This window comes from Tamandua tetradactyla, chromosome 1 (genome assembly GCF_023851605.1).
Source record: "Tamandua tetradactyla isolate mTamTet1 chromosome 1, mTamTet1.pri, whole genome shotgun sequence".
Taxonomy (NCBI): domain Eukaryota; kingdom Metazoa; phylum Chordata; class Mammalia; order Pilosa; family Myrmecophagidae; genus Tamandua; species Tamandua tetradactyla.
Window position 1 is genome coordinate 231,617,955 of NC_135327.1, and position 25,437 is coordinate 231,643,391.

Genomic DNA, 25,437 nt, shown 5'->3' on the forward strand with positions numbered 1-25,437 from the left:
GTGTCAAACTGCTGACTTTTCAGCAGTGGCAATTGGAAGTGAAAAAGACAATGGACTGGTATCTTCAGCATAAAGAAAGAAACTAACTACCAAGAGAACTCTCTGCTCTCCTAAAAGAGCCTTTCAGACTGGTGGAGAATGAAGTAAGTTTTAAAGTAGGAAAGGGAGCTTCAAGGAAAGTTGAACAGGCCAGAGACAAATTGTCGCCCTCGCAGTATTGCCGTGGTAGGCATATCTTCCCCACTTGCTGCCCCCGCCCCCCACAGTCTGTCTGTTTCTCCTCTTCCGCACAGTCCATGATCCATGGCACTCACCGCTACATCATGGCCATGTTTTCACGAGGAGCATTTCCCACCTACATGGGGTACAGATGCTCAGGCAGGGGTTTCTAGAACCACAGTCACATCTCAGCTTGGAGCTGGGGGACAGGCAGGGAGGAGGTGGGCCCTGGGATCGGATCCCCTGGAAGCCCCAGAGCAGGCACCACAGGCGAGGCAGAGTGCAGCACGTGGCAGTCCACAGGCTGTCAGCCTCAGGGGTTCCCTGGATGACGCAACCAGTGGGCAGGCATGGCTCAGCCGACCTTCCTATGGTGGCTGGAGCCGCGGCTGAGACCCCCGGCGCTGGGGTGCAGTGGAGTGGGGGGGGCACTGAGCCTGCACGCTGCTGCTTTGTGGCCATGCTGCCTGGAAGGAGGGTGGCCTCATCTGTGCAGTGGGGGTGGGGCAGCACCCAGGTCAGAGGGGCCGCAGGGATGCCTGAGACACAGTGGCCGCCCTGCCTGGCATGGGCACAGAACTTATTGGTGCCCCTTTGGGGGAGGTGAGGTCAGCGACTCGTCCCTCAGGAGAAAAGGATTGCCAGGAGTCTTTCCCTTAGTACACCCCCAGCCATCGTGAACCTGGGACTCGGTGGACCCCATCCTGAGGGAAAAACATGATTCCAAAGGGAAGGGGGTGCCGTGGGCCTGGGGACTGGGTGCCCCTGGCTAGAGGGCCCTTGCAACCCTGGGAGGTGCAGGCGATGAGATCCAGCAGGCGAGGCTGCAGGGCTTCTGTGCCCTGCTGAGAATGGGGTGTGGGCGTGGGCATGGGGGCTTCTGGAAAGCCCAGGACTGACCTGTTGGGAGGGGGTGACAGTGGGGAAGCAAGGTGGGGCCTGGCACTGGCCTTGGGTCGAGGTGCCGTGTCTCCAGGTAGCAAAGGCCCAGGGGTAAGGCAGGGGCACGGGCGGACGTCACTGTTACGTCAACGATGGAGGGGACCTGGCACCATGGGGCAGAGTGCCCTGGGGAGGCGGCAGCTGATGGCAGGGATGGGCAGCCGAGGAAGGTGGCCAGGCGCCCAGGCAGAGGCCGCGAGAACCAGGCTGGCCCTGCCAAATTTGGATTTTCAGAAGGAGGAGTGGGAACACAAGGCTTAAAGCAGATTACTTTTTTCTGACTTGTAAATTATCTCTCTTGAAAATTGCATAAGTGATTATAAGCAAAGATGTTTTTGTTTGTACCACTTTTGGGTTGGTATCACACAAAAGTGAAGAAGTGGGATCTAAGGGCTTGTTAGGGTCCCTCCCGTGAGCTGGGAGGAGGTCGGCCATGGGCGAGCACCCCAGCCTTGCCCTCCGAGTGGCCGCTTGTCCTGGGATGACAGCGCCGCATTGGGCACCGGCTGTCTACCTCTGTGGCCAGAGGGACGCTGGGTGTGAACTCGCTGCATGGTCCAGCACCTCAGCTGATCTCCCCATGTACGCACCGCTGTGTGCAGACATCGCTGAGCTCCTCGGCCAGCTGCTGGGGCGGTTGTCTGTGCAGTGTCCAGGGTCCTTTTGGCAGTTCTGCCTGGCTCCGGCCTCTGCGCCTGGCGCCCCCACTGACCCCGACATGGATGAGGGGTCTCGGTCTCATGCTCAAACCAGGGCCTGGGGAACCCACCCAGAGCTCTGGAAGTGAGGGGAGGGGGCCCCCAGAGCTGTGCCTGTAGGAAGAAGGGGGAGCAGACCCGGGGCTGGACCTGCCGTGTGGATGCTGGAGACCCTGGCCTGACTGCTGTGCCATGAGGGCCCCCCTGGGGAGGCTGGCTACCCCCACTTGCTGACAGGTGCAGCTCTTCAGGCACCCCTAGGCCCAGGCGGCAGAACGGGGAGCCCATAGGTAACCCCGAGCAATCCCCCTACCTACGTAGGGGGATTCCACAACAGAATTTAGGAAATGGAGGAAGCCAAGGGGAATTTAAAAATGCAGCAGCACTGCCCAGCCCCCCTCTTCTTCCACATGACCCTCAGCATTAGACTGGGGCCCAGAGGCAGTGCTCTGCTGGACACACAGATCACCAGTGGACACGTGGCCTAGTACATGCCTGGAGTGACCCAGAATGACTGAATTCATCTGACTGCCAAGTACATGGAAGGCTGAGTACACAGAATAGCTGAGTGCGCATAATAGCAGAGTGCATGGGACTGCCAAGGATACAGGACTGCTGAGTACAGCACGGCCGAGTACATTGATGGCTGAGTGCACAGGGCAGCTGAGCGCAGAGAATGACACAGTACACAGAATAGCAGAGTGCATGGGACTGCCGAGGACACAAGAATGCTGAGTACAGGGACGGCCAAGTACATGCATGACTGAGTACATGGGACAGCTGAGTATGCAGAATTGCTGAGGGCACAGGACGGCTGAGTGCAGAAAATAGCAGAGTACACAGAATAGCAGAGTACACGGGACTGCCGAGTATGCAGGATGGCCAAGTACACAGCGCAGCCAAGTACACAGAATGGCTGAGTACACACGATAGCTGAGTACTCGGCCATCCCATGTCCTCTGCCATTCTGTGTCCTCGGCCATTCTTGGCCATTCTGTGCACTTGGCTGTCCTGTGAACTCAGCCATCCCGTGTCCTCAGCTGTCCTGTGTACTCGGTCATTCCATGTGCTTGGCCATCCTGTGTACTCAGCCAGGATTGGAGATGGAGTTATCCAGAAAGGATTTGTGGAAACTCCTTTCATCTGATGGCCATGATCCCAGCGTGCTCCATAGAAAACCAACAGTGTTGTGGGATCTATATAGACAGAACCACTGCCAGTCTAGACTAAAGGGGGCGGAAAAGGGACAAATTGCAGAAAAACAACTTCAAAGGCAGAACATGGAAGTTCAGGCCCAAGAAACCGCGGGCCAGGAGAGCAGACCCACCCGTGCCCTCGGAGAGGGTGTTTGCCCTGAGGGCAGAGGGTGGGTCTTGGGCTCTCCTGCACAACCCTCTCTGGGTTTTTCCTGGGGTGGCAGCAGGCCCCCCAGGGAGCTGTCTCTGCACTTCCTCCTGTCTGCATGAACTGGGCCGGGGTGTCCTGTCCCAGGGCCACCTCCTCGGCCTGTTGGCCTCATGACTTAAGGATGTCTGGGCCCTGAACGCCAGCTGCCTGTCCCCCGCGAGCCCTAGGGCAGACCCCCTCGCACGGCCTGTTTGCTTCCTGAGGAAGGGGAAAGGGTGCGGGGCCGGCTTTCTGGAGGAAAGCCAGGGCCCACAGCCTGCAGGTCTGTGCTCATCGCCAGACGGCGGGTGCAGGGGGAGGTGACCACGTGACCTGCGTGCCAGGTGTGCAGCCCTCCCAGGCCCCTGCTTCCCGCCCCACCCCCTCCACCCCCAAAGGTTTTGTTTCCACGCGGTTTCGAGGATCCGGTGGCCCGTCTGGACGTGCTGTCGTGACTGGCTCTCAGCACCCTTCTGTTGCGGCCGACAGCTGGGAGCGCGTGCACCCACCCGAGGCCACAGCTGCTCCTGGGACACAGATTTCGTTCTGTTTTGTGTCACTTCAGCTCAGGGTCTCCTAAGTGCTTGTTTATTTGCGAAAGTAAATGAGCTCCGCAGATTCCTTTTCCAATCAACCTTTCCAGGAGTATCTGAGTCATTGGATGTAACAGCTGCAGAGTGTTGGTTTCTCACCTCCCATGAAATTCCAGTGGGGGTGCGGGGGTGGGGGGAGAGAGGGGCACCACGCCCTGGCCTCAGGTGTGGCTCGGACCCAGGGGGCTTGACCGCTGGTAAGATCACAGATGGACGAGGAAACCAGGGCTTCCGCCATGTGGGAGGCGCCCTTATGGTGAGTAACAGTCCATTTCCTTCCTCGCGGCTGTGACCTCACGGTGTGACTTCCTAAGCCTGAGGGGCCCCCTGCCTGCAGCTAAGCTGACTGCTTCCTTTGTCCTGGAGCGGTTTGCATCCACGCCAGATCCCCCGGGGCCGCTGCCTGGCCACGATGAGGCGCACACTCCTGCCCCTCACGTGCACGTGCCTCTGGGTCGTCTTCCAGGGAGCACCTTATCCTGCCCGCCTGCGCGTTCACCCAGAGGCCGTGGGGGCGAGGAGTAGGGGCGTGTGCAGAGTGGGGGAGAACACGTGGAGTAGGGGCGTGTGCAGAGGGGGGCATGTGTGCAGAGGGGGGAGCACGTGCGGAGTAGGGGTGCGTGCAGAGGGGGGGAGCACACACGGAGTAGGGGCGTGTGCAGAGGGGGGAGCACACGCGGAGTAGGGGCGTGTGCAGAGGGGGGCACGTGTGCAGAGTGGGGGAGCACATGCGGAGTAGGGGCGTGTGCAGAGGGGGGCACGTGTGCAGACTGGGGGAGCACGTGCGTAGTAGGGGCATGTGCAGAGGGGGGCACGTGTGTAGCCTGGGGGATCACGTGCGGAGTAGGGGTATGTGCAGAGGGGGGCGCGTGTGCAGAGGGGGGGAGCACGCGTGGAGTAGGGGCGTGTGCAGAGGGGGGCATGTGTGCAGAGTGGGGGAGCACGTGCGGAGTAGGGGCATGTGCAGAGAGGGGGAGCACCCGCGGAGTAGGGGCATGTGCAGAGGGGGGAAGCACTCGCGGAGTAGGGGCGTGTGCAGAGTGGGGGCGCGTGCGTGGAGTGAGGGCACACGCAGTGGGGAGCCGCTGAGAGCCACCGCCCGGCCAAGGTGCACAGGGTCCAGTGGGATCAGAGGTCGCAGCTTCAGGTCCAGGACGGTGGCCTCGGGTTATCTGCCCGCCCAGACACCAAGCCCCGATGGAAGGCTCGCTGACCTGGGCGCCCAGTGGGGGAGGCTGCACCCCATCTGGGACCGGGGCAGCTTACTCAGCTGGGGGTCAGCGGGGCAGGACCCCGAGGCCAGCCGCACCTCCTCCGGGCCCCCTGGCCCGCTGCCCTTGGCTTCTGAGCTTCCTCTTCCCCAGCGCAGCTCGCAGAGGACTCAGTTTTCTCAAGGTTTTCAAGCACTGCCCACGGGCAGCTGTGGGGACAAGACCGAGGGGAGCTTACACATTTACAGGGGCACCCCTGAGTCACTGCAGCAGTGGTCTGGGAGGCCGCAGGGGAGAGGACAGGGGTGGCCATGTGGGGAACAGCGCATGTCTCTGGCCTTCGCTGGGGGGCAGCCGGGAGGGGACGCCCAGGTTCGGGGCTGTAGGTAGCTGGATGCAGGAGCCGAGCCTGGGAGGGCTGTGGTGGGAGGCCCGGCCGGCGGGCGCTGTGGGGGAGGCAGGGGCCCAGGCCATGTCCCCTCCCCCCGGATTCGCACACTGGGGGCCCAGCTCGTCTCAGCCCAGAACCCGTTGCTTATCGAATGGCCAAACACATCACTTCTAATCCACTTTATTAAAAAACTTACATCCTCATTTTAATGTGTAGAATACAGAAAAAGTAGAAATAAGAAATTAACACTATTCTTAATATAATACAAAGACAGACTACCCGTATTTTGCTTATTTTCCTCACACACTCAACACACACAGAATTAAGGCAATTTGGTGCATCATGGGGGCCCTGTTTTTCGTAAGATAATCTGAATACATGTTTTCTTAAGAATCCTTTTTGCTCTACAGGTGGTCATAAGGATGAACCTGTCCCTCACTAACCACTAGTGGAGCCCGTTTTCCTTCCTTCTGGTGTTGTGTTACAGTGGTGCATGGAGAGCATCTTATCCTGTGCCTCTAAATCTCCGTTTCCTATATGGAGCGTCTTTCTCTTGGAAGCTCTGTGGTGACGGGAAACATCACGGCACTTGTTCTAGTTTGCTAGCTGCTTTAATGCAATAGACCAGAATGGAATGGCTTTTAAAAGGGGGAATTTAATGAGTTGCTAGTTTACAGTTCTAAGGCCGAGAAAATGTCCCTATTAGAGCAAGTCTATAGAAATGTCCAATCTCAGACATCCAGGGAAAGATACCTTGGTTCAAGAAGGCCGATGAAGTTCAGGGTTCCTCTCTCATGTGGAAGGGCACATGGCGAACACGGCGTCATCTGCTAGTTTCCTCTCCAGCTCCCCGGGAGGCGTTTTCCATCATCTCTGAAAGTTACTGGCCAGTGGACTCTGCTTTGTGGTTCTAGAGCGTTCTGTGGTCCTCTGCTTTTTCCAGATCTCTCGCAGTCTCCAAACTGTTTCCCCTTTTACAGGACTCCAGTAAACTAATCAAGACCCACCCAAGTGGGTGGAGCCACATCTCTCTCTATTCCAAAGTGAACACCCCCAATTGGGCGAGTCTCACTCCCTGGAGATAATCTGATCAGTCTCCAACATGCAGTGCTGAATAGGGATTAAAAGAAACGGCTGCCTTTACGAAATGGAATTCGCATTGAAGCATGGCTTTTCTAGGGTACATGTACCTTTTCAGACCAGCACAGCGCTCCTAAAGTGCATCTTGGCATTCGGCCGCATCATTCCAAGTTCTGATTTCCCGAGGGTGGTGGAGGGATGAAGCCCGGCCCAGCCCCTGTGCCTGTCCCCGCCCCAGAGGGGAGGTCTGTGCTTCCCCACTCATGCATCCCCATGCACACCATGCGGTATGACTTGGTGCGTGTGCCCCCTTCCCTGGCCTGCCCTGTTGCTGAGCGTGCTCTCCCACTGAGTGTGCTCTCCTTACTTTTCTGTGGTGAAGCGTTCGGATCGGATGCGTTCTTTTCGCCATCCCGTCCTATTCCACCTTCCCTGTACGTCAGTCGTTTTATCTGCCCCCTGTGATGGACATTAAGTTGCTTGTGCCATGTGCCACAGCCACCTGCATTTACGAGGACATTCAGGTGTCACGCCCACCTGCATTTACGAGGACATTCAGGTGTCACGCCCACCTGCATTTACGAGGACATTCAGGTGTCACGCCCACCTGCATTTACGAGGACATTCAGGTGTCACGCCCACCTGCATTTATGAGGACATTCAGGTGTCACGCCCACCTGTGCCTCAAGGACATTCTGGCACGCATTTCTACACTCACCACATGCGGGTGTCTCCAGGACGGACACCTGGAAGCGGAACCACAAGCGTCTAACTGGGCCGCAGTTGCAGATTCCCTTTGGAAGTGTGCGTGTGCAAACTCGCACAGTGAGTCAGGAGAAACGCGCCTGCGTTGAAAACTTGTGACTCCCCGCAGCTTCCTCACACCTCGTGGAGTGTGACTGCGGGGGGAGGGGCCTGAGGACACGGGGCAGGGGGGCGGCCCCCCAGCGGAGGTGAGGCGCTGCCCGAGCACCTAGGGGAGCGGGTAAACGGCGGGCACAGGGCTCCGGCTGGGGGCGGCTGTCCAGGGCCCCCGCTGGCCAGCTGGGGGCCGGCAGGGGCTGGACCCTCCCTCCGTCCTGAGAGGCCTCGGGCCTCGGCATCCGTTGCTTCTGTGCTTTCAGAGTCTCCTAGGTCTTCAGTATGAAGTTTTGTTTTTTGACTGCATGTGATGATGGCTGGAAATTGTGGAAAGCTCGGGAGGCCTTGTGAGGACCAGATTCACCTTCCACAGAACTCAGTCGACGGCAGGGGCTCGTCGCTTCTGGAGCAGTTGGGTGGGAGCTCCCCAGTGGGGGCCACGTTTTGTTCATGGATTCAACTCCAAAATGTCATTTTATTAGTACCTACAAAGTGCTTAGTGGAGGTGGACAGAGGCTTCTTGTCTGCTGCTCTAACTTTTACCACCTAGCGGCAGACAGAATGCCAGTTCCCAGGCCTAGAAAACTCGTGGAATTGACTTAGGTGAGAATCAGATCATTACGTCATCTTAACTTAGTGCCAGCCTGAAGTATGTGTGTCCTCGCTTTGCCTGGAAACTGAACAGGGCAGGGGAAATGCATGTTGATAATTCCCACATCTTCAGAATTTTAAAGCAAATGCGAACACGGTTTCTCACGTTTTCTTCCTTGCAGTGCTTTCTTGTAGCAAATATCTACACCCTTGGGGTAATAAATTAAAATAAATAATTTAAATTTATTTTAAAATAAAATAAATAAATTTTAAAAGTGACAGCCCTGATTTGATGTCACGGTGTTGTAGGACCACTCCAAGCTGCTCTGCCGCCCGGGAGCCCGGGGCTTGGCCTTGCATGCATGAGTTAGTTTAGGGAAGTGGCAGGGAATGAGGTGGAAGATCCTCCAACGCTGGTTTTCTGTGGTTTTTGTTCTTTAAATAGTATCCATTCTACTGGGTGTGATATGATATCCCGCGTTTTTGGTTTGCATTTCCTGAATTCCTGAATAGCCAGTGATGTTGGGCTTCTTTTCCTGTGCTTTTTAAGACATTTGCATGTCCTCTGGAGAAATGCCTATTCAAGTGTTTTGCTCTTCATTAAATTGGCTTATTTGTCCTTTTATTGTTGAATTGTAGAAATTTTTTATATATTCTGGATATTAAACTCTTATCAGATACATGATTTCCAAATATTTTCTCCCACTGAGTAAGTTTTCTTTTCACTTTTATGACAAAGTCTTTTGATGCACAAAGTTCTTAATCTTGAGGAGGTCCCAGTTATCTACTTTTTCTTTCACTGCTTGTGCTCTGGGTGTAAAGTCCAAGAAACCATTGCCCAAGAGAAGACTGCAAAGACGCATCCCTACATTTCCTCCTACGAGTTTTATAGCCCTCGTGTGTTAGTTTGCACGCTGCCAGAATACAATACACCAGAAATGGAACGGCTTTTAAAAAGGGGAATTTAATAAGTTACAGGTTTACAGTTCTAAGGCCAAAAAAATGTCCCACTTAAAGCTAGTGTATAGAAATGTCCAACCTAAGGCATCCAGGCAAAGATACTTTGATTCAAGAAGGCCGATGAAACTCAGGGTTTCTCTCCCAAGTGGAAGGGCACGTGGTGAATGTAGCACAGTCTGCTCGCTTCCTCTCCAGGCCTCTTGCTTCATGAAGCTCCCCCAGAGCTTTCTCCTTCATCTGCAGAGGTCACTGGCTGGTGGACTCGGCTTCGTGGTTCTGTGGTGTTCTCTGCTCTCTCAGGATCTTGTAGCTTTCTCCCTTGTTGTTCTCTAGCTTTTTCCAAAGTGCTGCTTCTTTTCAAGGATTCCAGTAAAAGCAATCAAGACCCACATAGAATGGGTGTGGACACGTGTCTACCTAATCAAGTTTAATACCCACTGTGATTGAGTTGCATCTCCATAGGGATAAGCTAATTAAAGTCTCCTACATACAGTGCTGGATAGGGATTAGAAGAAACCGACGCTCCCACAAGGTTGATTAGTATTAAACCATGGCTTTTCTAGGGTACATAAATCCTTTCAAAGCAGCACACCCTATATCCCTATTTTTAAGTACTTTTTATCAAGAAAGGATGCTGGGTTTTATCAAATGCCTTTTCTGCTTCAGTGGACACAATCATGTATTTTCCCCTTTATTTTGTTAATGTGGTGCATTACATTAATTGCTTTCCTTGCAGCACGCTTGTACACCTAGGATAAAACCCATTTGATCATGGTGCATGATTCTTTTAATGTCCTGTGGATTTTATTTGCAAGTGTTCTGTTGAGGATATAGGTTTAAAACATTAAACTGAAACAAGAAGGAAAAGAAAAGGAAAAAGAAACGATGCTCCAGAACCACAGTTACTGTAATTATTGTAAAACCCTTTAACTCGTGTGCCTGTGTAAACCTGAGAACAGTGTCCAGTCACAGCGCGCCCAGGAAAGCCGCCAGGACAGTCAGCACCGAACACCTCTCACGACCCCTGCCTGCTGGTGTCCCGACACTTTCCGTGGCACAGAGACGCCTGAGGGCGCCGTGGGCGGAGAGGAGCTCACGTGCCCAGCCTGGCCGATCGGCCTGTGGGTGCACCTGCCCTGCCCCGCTCTTAGCCTCAGGAGCAGCAGGTGCACAGGTCGGGGCCCTGACCGTGAGCGCCCTGGTCGCCTGTCCCTCCGTGGCTCTGGCCGTGGTGGCCCCGCACCCTGCGCGGCGCTGTGCCCGGCGGGCCTGGGAGGGGTCGGAGGGGTTCGCGGGCGGCCTCGGGAAGGCGGCAGGATGCCCCCTCCATGTCCCCGGCACAACCCTCCCGGGCCCCTAGTGCGACCCCCTGTGACCCCAGCGCGCACCCCCCCCCCCGTGCCCCAGTTACGAGTCCCCCCTGAGGCTCGGGCCGCCTCTGGTGCTCTCTCCTCGCAGGCCCACGACGGCCCAGATGCGGCGGCCGCCCGCGTGGCCAGGGCATGTGGAGGGCAGCGGTGGCCGGGCGCCCTCACCTCCTCCGGCAGCAGCTTCTTCCTGCGCTTCCAGGCCCGCGCGTCCGGGCACGGCAGGGGCTTCCGCGCCGCCTTCACGCAGGGCAAGTACCGCGCGCCCCCGCCCCGCCACGTCCCCGCCCCGCCCCCCGAGGGGCAGTCAGCAGCTGCCCCATCCGCCAGAGGAGGCCCCGCCTGCGTCTCGGGTCTCCCTGTTTCCGGGCCCAGGCCCAGGGGGAAGGCGGTGCTGGGGCAGGCGCAGAACCTCCAGCGCGGGACGTTTATCTGGCCCCCTCCCTGGCACAGGGAGCTGACCCAGGAGGGGCTCCAGGGCCCTGCGTCCTCGCATGGCCGCAGCCAGCCTTCCTGCAGCCCTGACAGCCAGGCACAAACCCCTCCCCAGCCCCAGGCATCCTCAGAGAGGGGCCCGGCCCCCTGGGGAGAGGTGCCAGTCCTGTGAGTCCCCCGCCCCCCATGCAGAGGGGCCCGGCCCCCGGGAGGAAGTCGCTGGGGTGGGGGCTGGGGGGCTGCCCCTGGGCCCCACGTCTCGGTTGAGCTCGTGCTGTCCACACTGTCGCCTGCCTCTCTGGGCCGCGGCCTGAGGTCCAATGGCAGGCCAGTGGGTGGGGCGCACCTCCCCAGGAGCGCAGGGCCTCAGAGCTCCAGGACCCGAGCAGGGCGGTCCCTGCAGAGTCTGCCTGGCTCGGGCTTGCAGCCTTTGGTCTGCTGCTGCCTGCCCGTTTCCCGCGATTTCAAGGCAGGATCATGAACAAAGTAGCCCGCTTTTTACACTGTGCGTGAGGCTTCCTCGGCACAGAATGCCCTTGACATCGATTGCAGCAATGAGGGAAGGTCACTTGTGCTTTTATCCACGAAATCGTCCACCTGGGCGCTGCCCGTGCAGCTGGTGGAAGTTGAAACGTGTGCGTGCATATGTGTGTGTGTGCCCACAGCCATATGTGTGTGTGTGCCCGCAGCCATATGTGTGTGTGTGCCCGCAGCCGTGTGTGTGTGTGCCCGCAGCCGTGTGTGTGTGCCCGCAGCCATGTGTGTGTGTGTGCCCGCAGCCATGTGTGTGTGTGCCCGCAGCCATGTGTGTGTGTGTGCCCGCAGCCATATGTGTGTGTGTGCCCGCAGCCATGTGTGTGTGTGCCCGCAGCCATGTGTGTGTGTGTGCCCGCAGCCGTGTGTGTGTGCCCGCAGCCGTGTGTGTGTGTGCCCGCAGCCGTGTGTGTGTGCCCGCAGCCGTGTGTGTGTGCCCGCAGCCGTGTGTGTGTGCCCGCAGCCATGTGTGTGTGTGCCCGCAGCCGTGTGTGTGTGTGCCCGCAGCCATGTGTGTGTGTGTGCCCGCAGCCATATGTGTGTGTGTGCCCGCAGCCATGTGTGTGTGTGCCCGCAGCCATGTGTGTGTGTGCCCGCAGCCGTGTGTGTGTGCCCGCAGCCATGTGTGTGTGCCCGCAGCCGTGTGTGTGTGTGCCCGCAGCCGTGTGTGTGTGCCCGCAGCCATGTGTGTGTGTGCCTGCAGCCATGTGTGTGTGTGCCCGCAGCCGTGTGTGTGTGCCCGCAGCCGTGTGTGTGTGCCCGCAGCCGTGTGTGTGTGTGCCCGCAGCCGTGTGTGTGTGCCCGCAGCCATGTGTGTGTGTGCCCGCAGCCATGTGTGTGTGTGCCCGCAGCCGTGTGTGTGTGCCCGCAGCCATGTGTGTGTGGGTGCCCGCAGCCATATGTGTGTGTGTGCCCGCAGCCATGTGTGTGTGTGCCCACAGCCATGTGTGTGTGTGTGCCCGCAGCCATATGTGTGTGTATGCCCACAGCCTGCGGGGGCTCCATCCCCACCAGCTCGTTCCTGGCGCTCTCTTCCCCACGGTTCCCAGCCAACTACCCGAACAACCAGAACTGCAGCTGGACGGTCCAGGCGCAGCCGCCGTGTAAGTGGCCCCTGCGACGCTGTGGGAGACCCGTGCTGCCATCTTCTCTCCCCGTGTCGCGCCTCTGCATGTCCCTGGGTGCAGGAAGCACTCGTTCCTAACCAGAAGGGAACCAGCTTTATTGTTTCTTCTTAATGAAAAAGAAGCACAATTCTTTTCAGAGTTTCAGAGTCCAGCCAGGGTAGCCCAGCCCTGAAACCCTGCTGGAGGGGGTTGGGCTTGGCGATCAGTAACTGAAAAGCCACTTAACCAGCTTTGGGCTGTGAGCCTCACGTGGAGGCGACGCCATGGCAGATGCTGGATGAATAAATGAAGGATAAGGCTGGAGCCCGGAGAGCTGGCATGCTCAGATGGAGGGGCAGCACCACACGCCTCCCCAGGAGGGAGAGAAAGCCTTGTGAAGCCCACATCCAGGGCTCCAGCACAGGCCTGGGAGTGCCCACGCCACCCTCGCCTCTGGCGCTGTAGTTGGGCACTGGCCCCTCCTTGTGGCCTTGGGGGATGCCAGCACTGTCCCCCCCTGCAGGACGAGGTCGAGGCTGAGGTCTGCACAGGGCATTTCCATCCTGGGCCCACGAGCCTGCCCTGCTTTGGTTGCCAGGAGAGCTTGTGATTCCAGGGAGGGAAGGAGGCCTATGCCGTAATAGGCAAGGCAGGTCAGCTGCTCGGGCCCAGTTTTAATCTGCAGAGTGGGGAGTTCGGGTAGCTGTTCTCCCACTTCCTAGAGAAGCAGTGACACCCTCACTTTCATGCTCGAGATGGGAGTTGGGTTGCGCGGACGGAGCTAGTGCAGCGAGCAGTGTCCCAGGGCCATGTCCAGCAGCTGCAGGGCCTCAGGTGAGGCTCTCGCTAGACCCTGCAGTCTGCTGGACATCCACAGATCAGGGCCAGGTTGGCAGCAGATGGGGGGACCAGGCCCTTGACCACGCCAAGGGTGCTGAGCTTCTGTTACAAACACTCCTGGACTCCCCAGGCTCCCGCTCAGCCTCAAAGCAGCAGGGCGCACTGGGACGGAAGGGGGGCTCATTACAAGCACAGGTGTAGAATCGGAATTTAAGGGAATGTTGCAGATAGAGGGGCCCTGGGGTCCTGGCGGGGCCAATAAGAGGATTGATGGTCACGAGGGACCCTCTCTGTATCCCAACCCTGCAACATGAGAAGCCTGGTCTGCAGTTATCTGAGGTCACTCTCCACTGCTCCAGGAGTTCACTGACCCTCTCTCGTCCTCAGTTAGCCACATCACCCTCTCCTTCAGCCACTTTGAGCTGGAAAGCAGCCCCTCGTGCTCCCATGATTTCGTGGAGGTTTTGGACGGCAGCTCGGAGGACGCACCTCTGCGAGGTATGGCAGCTCTGAGCCTCGGCCAGGGGGGTGCAGTGCGGCCTGCCTGCATTGTCCTGGGGGTCAGAGCACTCCTGGGAGACATGTGGGTGCCCACGCCAGGAATGTGTGAGAAAGCAGGGTCTTGTCTGCACTCTCGGCAGGGGCAGTTACCTTTTAGGTATAGGTAACTGAGAGGCTGTGGCCACTTCAGAGGGCCTGAGGGGTGGCCTATCCCCAGTGGGTGGCATTCCTTCAGCAGCGCCTTGTGCGTATTTGGCCGGAGTTCTTATATTCAAACGGGCTCTCTGCCACCCTTGAGCCGTGTCCCGATGCTTCCTTTCCCCCACGCCTTCCCACTTGGGCTCCCGCTGTGGTGCTGATGAGACGTGTTCGTGGGAAAGAGCCCTCCAGGCCTCACGCCCATCTGTCGCCGTCCCCCGCGCAGGCCGGTACTGCGGGGTCTCCGTGCCTCAGCCCCTCACCTCCTTCAGCCGCGCCCTGACGCTGAGGTTCGTCTCCAATACCTGGGTGAACTCGGGAGGCTTCCATGCTACGTTCACTGCCTCGTCGTCAGGTAGGAGGGGGTGGGCCCCCCTGGGCTGAGAACTGGGTGGGGGGCCCGGTGATGGCCCCTGGCCAGCTCAGACTCCCTTCCTCCAAAGCAGGGGGCTCGCAGGGGAACTCCCAGTAGCCTGAGGTCCCGAGACCCGGCTGGACCTGGCTGAGCTGTGGAGGGAGTGCTGCCCTCGTGTGTTGCCTGCTGCCATGGCCAGGACAAGCTGTCCCACCAGCAGTCCTGAGTGGCGGTTGGGGACAGCGGGGTGCAGTGCTGTAGGGACAGCTGATGGGGAGGATGGGCCTCGGGTCAGCTGCTGCAGAGCTGCCACCAGGCCCAGCGCAGGGATTCCGGGGCCTCTCCCTCTGCTCAGGCGCTCTCTCCCTCCAGCCTGCGGTGGCTCCTTCTACCTCGGCTCAGGCGTCTTTGACAGCCCTGGCTACCCCGACACTTACCCCCTGAACACGGAGTGCATCTGGACCATTCACAGCTCCCCCGGCAACCAGCTGCAGCTGTCCTTTACGTAAGTACCCTCCACCGTCAGGCCGCTGCAGGTGCACCGTGGACACGTGGCTGGGGTCCGGCTCAGGGCACGGCGGCACCCAGCTCCCGTGTCCAGCGTTGCTCGGGCCGTGGAAAGCGGTCAGGTTCTCTGGGGGGCTTCAATGTCCCACCTGCGCCCCAGCAGCAAGCTCCCCCTCTGGGCAGGCCTGGAACGTGCTGCTCAAGTGTGGTGGGGCCGGCTTGTGGGAACCAGGAACACCAGGGTCATTCAGGAAATCGTGGCCATTCCCTCTTCCAGCTGCGAGCCCGGCCTCAGGCAGGCCCTCTGACCTACCCTCCCTGCAGCTCTCTGGCCTGCCCCTCCCTGCTGCCCTCTGACCTGCCGCTCCCTGCTGCCTGCCCTCTGGCCTGCCCCTCCCTGCTCCCCTCTGACCTGCCCTCCCTGCTGCCCTCTGACCTGCCCTCCCTGCTGCCCTCTGACCTGCCCCTCCCTGCTGCCTGCCCTCTGACCTGCCCCTCCCTGCTGCCCTCTGACCTGCCCCTCCCTGCTCCCCTCTGACCTGCCCTTCCCTGCTGCCTGCCCTCTGACCTGCCCCTCCCTGCTCCCCTCTGACCTGCCCTCCCTGCTGCCCTCTGACCTGCCCTCCCTGCTGCCCTCTGACCTGCCCCTCCCTGCTGCCTGCCCTCTGACCTGCCCCTCCCTGCTCCCCTCTGACCTGCCCCTCCCTGCTGCCTGCCCTCTGACCTGCCCCTCCCTGCTCCCCTCTGACCTGCCCCTCCCTGCTCCCCTCTGACCTGCCCCTCCCTGCTGCCTGCCCTCTGACCTGCCCTCCCTGCTGCCCTCTGACCTGCCCCTCCCTGCTGCCTGCCCTCTGGCCTGCCCCTCCCTGCTGCCCTCTGACCTGCCGCTCCCTGCTGCCCTCTGGCCTGCCCCTCCCTGCTCCCCTCTGACCTGCCCTTCCCTGCTGCCCTCTGGCCTGCCCCTCCCTGCTCCCCTCTGACCTGCCCTTCCCTGCTGCCCTCTGACCTGCCCCTCCCTGCTGCCTGCCCTCTGACCTGCCCTTCCCTGCTGCCCTCTGACCTGCCCCTCCCTGCTGCCTGCCCTCTGGCCTGCCCCTCCCTGCTCCCCTCTGACCTGCCCCTCCCTGCTGCCCTCTGACCTGCCCTCCCTGCTGCCCTCTGACCTGCCCCTCCCTGCTGCCTGCCCTCTGACCTGCCCCTCCCTGCTGCCCTCTGACCTGCCCTCCCTGCTGCCCTCTGACCTGCCCCTCCCTGCTGCCCTCTGACCTGTCCCCCCCGCCATCTGGAATGTGTGGTTGGGTGGCGGGATCACCCCCTGACCCCTTCTGGGATGGCCTTGGGCAACGTCAGTGGCAGCCGTGGGGTGGTCAGGAGAGCAGTGAGGAGCACGCACATGCTCCTCCGAGGAGAGGACATGGGCCTCTGGGCACGCGGTGAGGGAGCGTAACAGCGTCCATTTGTGAGGCTTGGGGGTTTAACTCACCACCCTTATCATCGTTCCCCGCACCCTATCACAACTGGAGGGAAAGTGAGCGCACTATGGGGGCAGAGCTCCTGGACACCCAGGCCCATCTGTGCGAGGGGCGCTGGCCAATGGGGGACAGGCCGTGCTGGCCAGGCTGGACGCGGCAGACTGTGCCGAGAAGAAGTGACCCTGGAACGTCCAGTCCCCCTGCCACCACCTGCCTGGGAGGCACACTGTGCCCCTTCCCTCCAAATGGGCTGTCCACCCTGCGGGGATGGGGTTAGCCTGTCCTTGGCAAGGCCGCGTCCTCTGTGGTCCTGACGACTCACTTCTGGGATCCCCAGGACTTGGGCTTCAACTCAGGACGGTGTTGAGGACCCACCCGGTGGTTCCCGTGAGCCCAGGGTGCCTGTCTGGGGAGGGCCGTCGTCCCCTCCCGCTGGCGTGGGATTCAGGACGCACAGCTGAGGGAGAGGGTATAAGGACCAGGTTTCCCCAGGGCGGAGCCCTTGGGCCTCTGTCCCTGGCGGGAGGAAGCTGGAGATGCCAGCCCAGGAGGGAGGGACCCGCCTAGACCCTTTCTCGGTGTGGTCTCCTCTGTCCTGTCTTCCCTGGCCCCGGAGCCCCCGTATTAAAGGTGGAAGCAACACTAGCACAAAAACAACCGGCGCCCCAACGGCTTTAAGATGCAGAGCTCAAGGCTGGCGTCGCTCTCGCCTTTGCCCCTTCCGGAGCCTTCTGTGGGCAATGAGCCCGGGGCCAGCTGCGCGCCTGCTGTCTGCTGCCCACGGAGCCGGCCTCCCCTGGCGGCCAGTCCGCAGGACCCGGCAGTTTTCATTCTCACTGTAAGAAGTTAATTTTGTTTGCTTTGTGTTAGCTGCGTGAGTTGTTTTTTTTCTTTTAATAGCTTTGACAGAGGCAAGGCCCTGCGTGTGGCTGTAGATGAGAAGGACTGTGGCCGGCCGGGTGTGTGTCCGCACCTCCGGGGCTGGGGGCCCGGGCACCCCACGGTCGGGCACCTGTGCCTGGCTTGGGGGTGGCGCCGTGGGGGGGCCGGGCCTGGAGAAAGTGGGAGGGAGGGCGGGGCTGCACACAAAGGCGTGGGGACGACGAGCTCCGAAGACGAGCCTGTGGAATAGATGTTGAAGGGAATTGAGGGGAAATGGTTCCGAGCTCTCAGGGCGCTTTTAGAGACCGGCCAGTGTTGGCTGAAGCGGCAAAGACAGGAAGCGGGCTGCGGCCACGCGCTGCTTTCGTCCTGCGTAGTGGCGGGCCAGCACGGTCAGTGTTTGAGGAGTGGTAGGTTTGCGTGTCCAACGCACCCACCTAAAACGGAGCCCTTCCAGCACAGCAGAGCTCAGACACGTCCGTGCAGCGACTGTCTTACCATTGTTTCTAATAAAAGGTCTTTCTTGCTATTTTGCCCTGGATTATATCCATCCAGCCCTTAAAACAGAAAAGTCCTTCACCCCTGCCAGAGCTGCCAGGGCTGCCATGCCACTACCATGCCCACTGCCATGCCAGCACCATGCCGTGCCCAGCTTCAAAAACCGTTTTCTCACAGTTTGGGAGGCTACAAGCCCAAAACGAGGTCTAGGGCTGGCTGCGATCCCCGGGTTGGGAGAGTTGGCCTCCCCCACATGCTTCCCCCAGCTTCCGCGTGTCCTGCTCAGCTGTCTGCGCCCCATTCCTGAGCTCCCCCCACCCCATGTGGCTGGAGGCCCTGGCTCACCATGTGTGAGTGTCCAGCTCACAAGCGAACCCACTCCTATCCCCTGACAGCAGCACCCCGAGGTCAGGCCCAGATGTGAGCACATCTCTGCTGGGGGGAGGGGGTCAGCCCTCAGTGACCCCCAGGGCTTAGATCAGTTCTCAGTGACCCCCAGGGCTCGGGTCAGCCCTCAGTGACCCTCAGGGCTCGGGTCAGCCCCATCCGAGACCCCCCAGGTCTCGGGTCAGCCCCTTGTGACCTCCTGAGCCCCTGGACCAAACTCGCCCCGAGTGTTTCTGACACTCACTCTGCTTCAGTAGGGGGCGCTGCTCTGTGTGGCAAAACCCCTGTCCAGTAACTTCTGAGACAGGAATAGCATGTAGTCCCTCCCTCTGCCTGTTTATCTCAAGTTAGTATTTTCTTTAAAAATACATTTTCAGGGCGGGCCACGGTGGCTCAGCAGGCAGAGTTCTTGCTTGCCATGCTGGAGACCCAGGTTCGATTCCCTGTGCCTGCCCGTGCTAAATAAATAAATAAAAACAAGTGTTCAGTAAAGATTTAAAGTAGGAGGCTGCGTGGCAGCACAAGTCCTCATCTCACCTCCTTTACTGGTCACGTGTGTGATGCACATCTTGGATTTTTAGAAATATTTTTATTATAAACAACAAACAAACACACAACCATGCTTGACAAGGTTACACAATCAGTGGCTCACGATATCATCACATAGTTGTGTATTCAAAGCCATGATCAGTTTTTCGCACTTGCATACATCTTACATTTCTGTGCATTTCGTATGCCTTTATAACTTTACATATGTATGTAGTGATAAACACTGTAGCATTGCTTGCTACTGTATAAGATATGAGATCATACCAATTATTGGGCTGGAATTATACTGAATTTATATAGTGATTTTGGGAGAATTGTCACCTTTATGATGTTGAATCTTCAAACCCCTGAACTTAAGGTATCTCTCTATTTAGGTTTTCTGTTTTTGTCCTTCAGTAAATTTTATATTTTTGGCATAAAGGTCATATAGATCTTTTGTTCTGTTTATTCCTAGACACCTTAGTTCTGCTGCTTTTGGAAATGGCATCCACTTTTAAAGTACAGGCTTTTGCTCAGCTGTAACCTGCCGTCCGATCTCAGCACGCTCTGGTCCTGCTTTGCTTTCCCTCCTGACCCTCGCCTCTCTCTCAGCTTGTCTGCCACCCACCACTCCTTCTAGAATATATGCTCCCCGAGGGGACACATGCTGTCCACACAATGTTGCCTGGCAGTGCAGTGGAGGCAACCAATAATTGTCAAATGAATGTTCACTAAGCAATGGTTTATCATTGCTCTTTGCTGGTGTATGGAAGCCCTGTTAATTTTTGTATATTGTCATTTTATCAAGCAACCTTTCTGTTTATTGATTGAATGAGCTCTCCTGACTGTGGATTTACAGTTCTTCTTTTCCACGCTTTACAGCTTTCCCTCCTTGGTCAGGCCTCCGTGTCTTCAGCACAATGTGGAATGAAGTAGTGAGAGTAGGAGGTGCTTTAGAAGTTTACCGCTAAGTGGGATACTTGCTTGAGGGTTTTGGCAGGCATTTCTTATCTGATTAAGAAAATATACTTCCATTCCTGATCTTCAAAGAGTTTTTATAATGAATAGATATTGACATTTACCAGATGCTTTTCTGAAAATATGAGTGATTCTCTCATAATATATATTTGCATTATTTTCCCCCTTAGTCTGTATAAATTATCCTAACAGATATTCTATTCAGAGGTGAATTTAACTTGGTTATGATTTACATATTTTCACATTGCTGGATTTATTTTGCTGGTATTTTACTTAGGATTTTTCATCTATAATCTTGAATGAAATTGGTCTATATTTTTTCTTTCATTTACCGCAAGTGGTGGTTTGAAGCTATAAATATCCCAGAAAAAGGTACTCTAACTTTAAGCCATTCCCTCCTGCCCCACAGTTCCTGGCATGGAGATTTTCTGTCTTCCTGAATTTGCCCATTCTGGATATTTCATAGACAATCAGAGTCATATAATATGTGACCTTTTGTGAAACGTTCTTTCTCTTAGCATAAATGTTTTCACAGTTCACTCATGCTGTCAGTTGTGTCAGTACTTCATTTCTTTTATTCCCAAATAATATTCTGCATTTCATTTTCCCATTTCTTACAGCTTGAAAGTAGCGAGAATTGGGATTTGAACACTTATCTATATTTTCCAACCTGAGACTGTCCTCCCCACCCCCGGAACTGAGCGCTCCTGCAGAGTTCACGCGTGCGTGTCTGTGGAGAGTAACCCGTGGCCCTGCTCGCTCTGTCTCCCGGGCCCCTTAGCAGGTCCCCCGTCCCAACCCCACAAGAGCTTTCTCGGGCGCCCGGTGGTCCCACCCCTGTGCCCGCGTGCACCGTCACACTGCCACCTGCGGACCTCAACCCAGCACGCTGAAAACTTCCCCCTCGGGCCCCGACTGGGCCCCGACGGGATGGGCCTCTGCCTTAGAACCTGCTTTTCTGGGCTTTTGTGCAGTTTTTCCCATAAAAATGAAACTGCTCAAGGGTGGTGTATTAATTGTCTTTGCAACTTCTAAAGAGGAATTCAGCAAATTTGAAAGGCTTTTGACGTAACCAGAGGATACTGTGGTCAGTGCTAGGGAAGGCTTGGCAGCGGTCGGGGTCCAGCGAGCCGAGGGAGCCACTCCCGGGTTGCCTCTGAGCCGCACTCTTGTCGCAGCGCCTTCCAGCTGGAGGACTCGCCGGCCTGCAGCGGAGACCTGGTGGAGCTCCGGGAAGGCAGTGCCACCGGCCGCCTGCTGGGGCGCTTCTGCGGGCGCACGCCCCCACCCACCTACTCGACGGTGCTCGGGCGCGCGCTGTGGGTGCGCTTCGCCTCGGACGGTGCAGGCAGTGGCCCCGGCTTCCAGGCCACCTTCACCAGCGGTGAGTGAGCTGCACGGGGGCTTCCAGCCTGCGGCCGGCGGGGGACAGTGACGCGCATCCGGGCGCGGGGATGCCTGACCAGACGCCACATCCCCTGCGCTGTTGATTGTCCTTCTGCAGCTGCCGTGTCCTGAGTTAGAGAGACGGAGTTAGGCAGGACGTGGCCACCAGCTGCCAGCGGGAGCCCTTCCAGTGGCTCTGATCTTCACTGAAGCTCTGGTTTCTGCCTACTGCTGAGTCACCTGTTTCTCATGCTAACTCCGTGTCTTTCTATCAGATTTGTCCCATTTGAGCCCATAGATTTAAATCCTGTATTCTTCATATTAAAGACAGTTAGTACTTTGGGATTGACTTAAGTGCTCAGACATGTTAACAACAGGGTATTTTTATAATAGGATAAAATGTTAAAAATTTTTATTTTCTAACTCAACTTGTCTGTTTTCAGCTATTCTATAGGTGAGATCCAATCAGTTAGGTTTCGCTTATCTTACAGAATTTTTAAAATCATGTTCAGCCTTTTGGAGAAGGTAACTGGTCGACCAGAGTCAGGGGCAGGCTGGTGCCCTCTTTCCCGGGCCCCCTGCCCACGGGGTGCAGGAATCCCTCTCACACAGGGAGTCATCTCCTCTTTTCATGCCATGTACCTTCTGAGGATATAGAATTCCAGTCCCGAAATCACCCTTCTCCCTCATAGAAGCTCGGAAACCAAAGAGGGAGGCAGCATTTCTTTCAGTGTGCAAAACAGAAAGCACAGTCAGTTGAAAGCTCACCCATTGTTTGTTCATTTGGTTAAAGAGCTGTCCTGGGAAGTCTGATGCACTGCCCTGCTCTCCCCACAGTGTTTGGCAGCGACGACATTGGGGGCTCCCATGGGGAAATCGCCTCGCCCCTGTGGCCCGTGAATTACCCCCACAACTCCGATTACCTGTGGGTAGTAAATGTGAACGCGTCCCAGGTCATCCATGGAAGAGTCTTGGAGATGGACATTGAAGACGCACACAGATGCTTCTACGACAGACTAAGGGTGGGTTCCCGCGTGCGGTCCATGCACGCGGCTGCTCCCACGACAGACGGAGGGTGGGTTCCCGCGTGCGGTCCGTGCACGCGGCTGCTCCCACGACAGACTGAGGGTGGGTTCCCGCGTGCGGTCCGTGCATATTGACTTTGGGGAGCTGCCAGGGACAAACGAAAGCCGAGTTCATGTCTGTTTCAGCATCTGCAATCCTCAAGGCTGGCCTGGCCTGCATTGGACTGGCCCCTCTAGAGTCTCTGGACGAATCTACTTCTGTTATGAGACTGATTATCCTCTACTCCGGCTGCTAGGGTTTTAGCATTATTGTGACTTCTCGGGTTTCGTCTAAGCACGCAGGTGTAGCTTAGCTAAAGATTTATCCTTATGTGCCATGTCTGGTTTAGTCTCATGCTAGAGCACTGAGAAGTTAAAGCTTCATGTCAATGAAGTGACGATAAATATGGAAGTGAGGGTTATTGTCTGCCCCGGCACCGACTCCTGGGCCCATCCCGGAGAGCGCATCAGACCCCGCAGGCTGGGACCCCACGCAGTCGGCCCAGGGCCCCGTAGGACCTGGGGTTCCGCAGGACCCGGAGCCTGGGAGTCGCTCAGGACCGGTTGGGGATGCCCAGCCAGGCCCGGGGCACTTTACGGGCATGCCCACCACACGACCAGGCACAGCCACATTGCCCAGGAGAAGGTGGCGTGGGGCAGGGAGAGGGGCGGAGTACCGCCCTTCAGAGGCTTAGAATAAACGTGTGCTGTGGATTTGGAGACTGATATAAAACGCGTCCCCAGCTGGGCCATTCGTGTAGTAAAGCCTCGGAAGGTGACGCCGTGAGTGCTCTGAAGGCCCAGAGCCGCTGTGGCTCGTGGCTGAGGCCCCATGTCCTTGCTGGCGTGCTTTGCGCTCTCCTGTCCTTCCTTCCCCACTGACTGCTCTCCTGGGACCCCCAAAGCACAACCCTTGGGTGCGTGTCAGTGCAGTTCCCGCCCCCCAGTTCTGCGGTGACTCATCCGACAGGCTGACCCCTGGCGGCATGTTTGTTCATTTAACTCTGCAACAAAGACATCAGAGCTTTTGAATCACATTAGATTCTGTGCAGTCACATTTTGTGATTCCTGACTCTTGCTTTCTTAAACTGAAATGAAATATTTACTCTTAAAGTGTTTTTCTCGATTATGATAAAAGTCCATCATTTGAGGAATCTGAAGTAAACAGAGACGTTGCCTGTGTGTGGTGCCCTACTCTCTGTTGTTGCTACAGATTTACGACGGGCTGGGCATCCACTCCCGCCTGCTCGGGACTTACTGTGGCACGCAGACCCCGTCCTTCAGCTCCAGCAGGAGTTCTCTGACATTTCAGTTCTCCTCTGACGCGTCGGTGTCGGGGAAGGGTTTCCTTCTGGAGTGGTCTGCAGTGGACGCGCCTGCCGGCCCTGCCCCGACCATTGCAGCAGGTGGGTTTGGTGATAAATGGATTCATTTTGGGGGCTGATGTGCGTGGGCAGCGTTTGAGAGCCCACCGTTAAGGGGCCCGTGCACACGTGTGCAAGGAGAACGCTGTGCCCTACAGCCCGCCTCATCTTCAGGTCTTCTTGTAAACTCCTAAGTACTACGTTTTGTAAAAAATGTGCCTTTTTCTGTAGGAAATATGCAGGTTTCACGTTATATTTTAAAATGGTAAGTAGGGCACTGCTATCAGTAAGACATGCTACATGTAATTTCTGGGCACCACTTTCGAAATCTCTGGAAATGTGATTTGTAAATGCCACACACACTGATTAAAGATTGAGAGATGGATGTGCGACATCACGGGTGACCCTGAAGATGATGCTTAGTGAAAAAGTCAGGCACGAAGCCCACGCCCTATGATCCCATTTATATTGAAATGCCTAGATTAGGCAAATTTGTGGAGACAGAAAGCGGGTTAGAGGCTGCAGGGGACCAGGGAGGTGGGGGGGAGGGCTGCGGGGGGCCGGGGTGGGGGGGTCTGCCAGGGCCAGGGAGGTTCTGGGTGATGAAGATGGAGGAGGAGAATTGTGGTGGCTGCAAGCTCTGCAAAGAGACTGAAAACCACTGAGCTGTAGACTCCAAAAGTAAATTTCATGGCATGTGAATTATAACTCGCTAGAGCTGTTTTTAAAACATAATTAAATAAAAAATAATGCAGAGCTGTAGTTACTACGAGTTCACATGTCTGTAAGGTTTTTATTTACCAAATTGAGAACTTTCTCAAAATTGCCTCTAAGTGTGTTGCATGCTGACAGGCACACGGCAGGGATGACCATGTCGCGTGGGACACGTGCGTCAGGGCTCGCTGCGGGTGGGGCCATCTGTGGGCTGACTGCGCGCCCAGGTGACGGGGTCAGTGACACGCGGACCAGGGGCCTCAGGGCACAGTGGGAGTCAGAGAGGGTTTCTCGCAGGAAAGGCAGTGGGTAGAAGCTGCTGCTTTCTGCCCGACGGCTTGGTTGGTACTCCTGGTTCCTGGAGAGGCGGCGCCGTGGGTGCCAATGGGCCCCTGCCCGGCCCTGCCCTCAGAGGCACTTCCCGGCTGCATTCTCCTGGCAGGTGCCTGCGGGGGCTTCGTGAGGACCGGGGAAGCACCGGGCCTGCTCTTCTCCCCGGGCTGGCCAGGCCCCTATGGGGACAGGGCTGACTGCTCGTGGCTCATCCAGGCCCCAGAGGCCACCGTGGAGCTCAACATCCTTGCCCTGGACATCGAGCAGCAGCGGACGTGCAGCTACGACCAGCTCGTGGTCAGAGACGGTGAGGCCCCCAGCCCGCTGGCCGCGGAACCCTGCTGGTTTACCGCCTCTGACCTCCCCGCACAAGATTTACGGAATCCTGGTCAGCGAAGGCACTGAATTCTGCCTGCGGGGTGAGGGGCAGTGCTGCAGCAGTACCGGACAGCCCCGTGCAGGCCAGGGCCCGCCCAGAGAGGGGGCAGCTCTGCCAGGTGTGCCGGGAGGGCACTTGGCGCTCCCGCGGCTCTAAGCCCACCAGCCCCGTCGTGCTTGGCCAGTACACCTGGAAGGAGGAGGCTGGGCCAGGAACTGGGTGGGATGTTCTCACCCCACCCAGACCTCCCGGGCCCCAGGGTAGAGCTCCTGGGATGGGGTCAGGAACACAGGTGCCCGCCAGGCCCGCGGGAGGCCGGCCTGCACTGAGAGGTCACTGCTTCCCTTTCACCAGTCTGGGGTGAGTTTAGAAGAGAAATCAAACTCCACAGACCCTTCCCAGTCCCACTGAGAGAAGCTCCTGAATTGCCTCATATTCTATTTTCATTTTTTTGTAGGCTTGAAATATATTAATTCTCTTCCTTAGGGAAAAGCGTGTTTTCCCAGCCAGGGACCCAAGCCCACTCTGCCCCTTTGCTGCGCCTGGCTTCTGTGGGCACAGCCGGGTGGACAGACATTGACATTGGAGGAGCAAAGCGAAAAGGGCCTTGAGGTGGCCACTGTCCTGTCTCGCTCCGGGCACACTGCCGAGACAGCCTCGTGCTCTCTTTTCCCTGA

General features: G+C 57.4%; 1 protein-coding gene across 1 annotated transcript in view; it reads left to right on the top strand.

The window, feature by feature from the left end:
* LOC143682890 (cubilin-like) overlaps window positions 1-25,437 on the top strand; it is a 247,417-nt gene that overhangs the window by 122,511 nt on the left and 99,469 nt on the right. Inside the window, exons 31-39 of the mRNA XM_077159299.1 lie at window positions 10,391-10,550; window positions 12,258-12,371; window positions 13,602-13,712; window positions 14,140-14,268; window positions 14,641-14,773; window positions 20,699-20,904; window positions 21,744-21,928; window positions 23,184-23,376; window positions 24,491-24,688. Coding sequence (XP_077015414.1) covers window positions 10,391-10,550; window positions 12,258-12,371; window positions 13,602-13,712; window positions 14,140-14,268; window positions 14,641-14,773; window positions 20,699-20,904; window positions 21,744-21,928; window positions 23,184-23,376; window positions 24,491-24,688 — 1,429 coding nt within the window. The remainder of the gene's footprint in view (window positions 1-10,390; window positions 10,551-12,257; window positions 12,372-13,601; window positions 13,713-14,139; window positions 14,269-14,640; window positions 14,774-20,698; window positions 20,905-21,743; window positions 21,929-23,183; window positions 23,377-24,490; window positions 24,689-25,437) is intronic.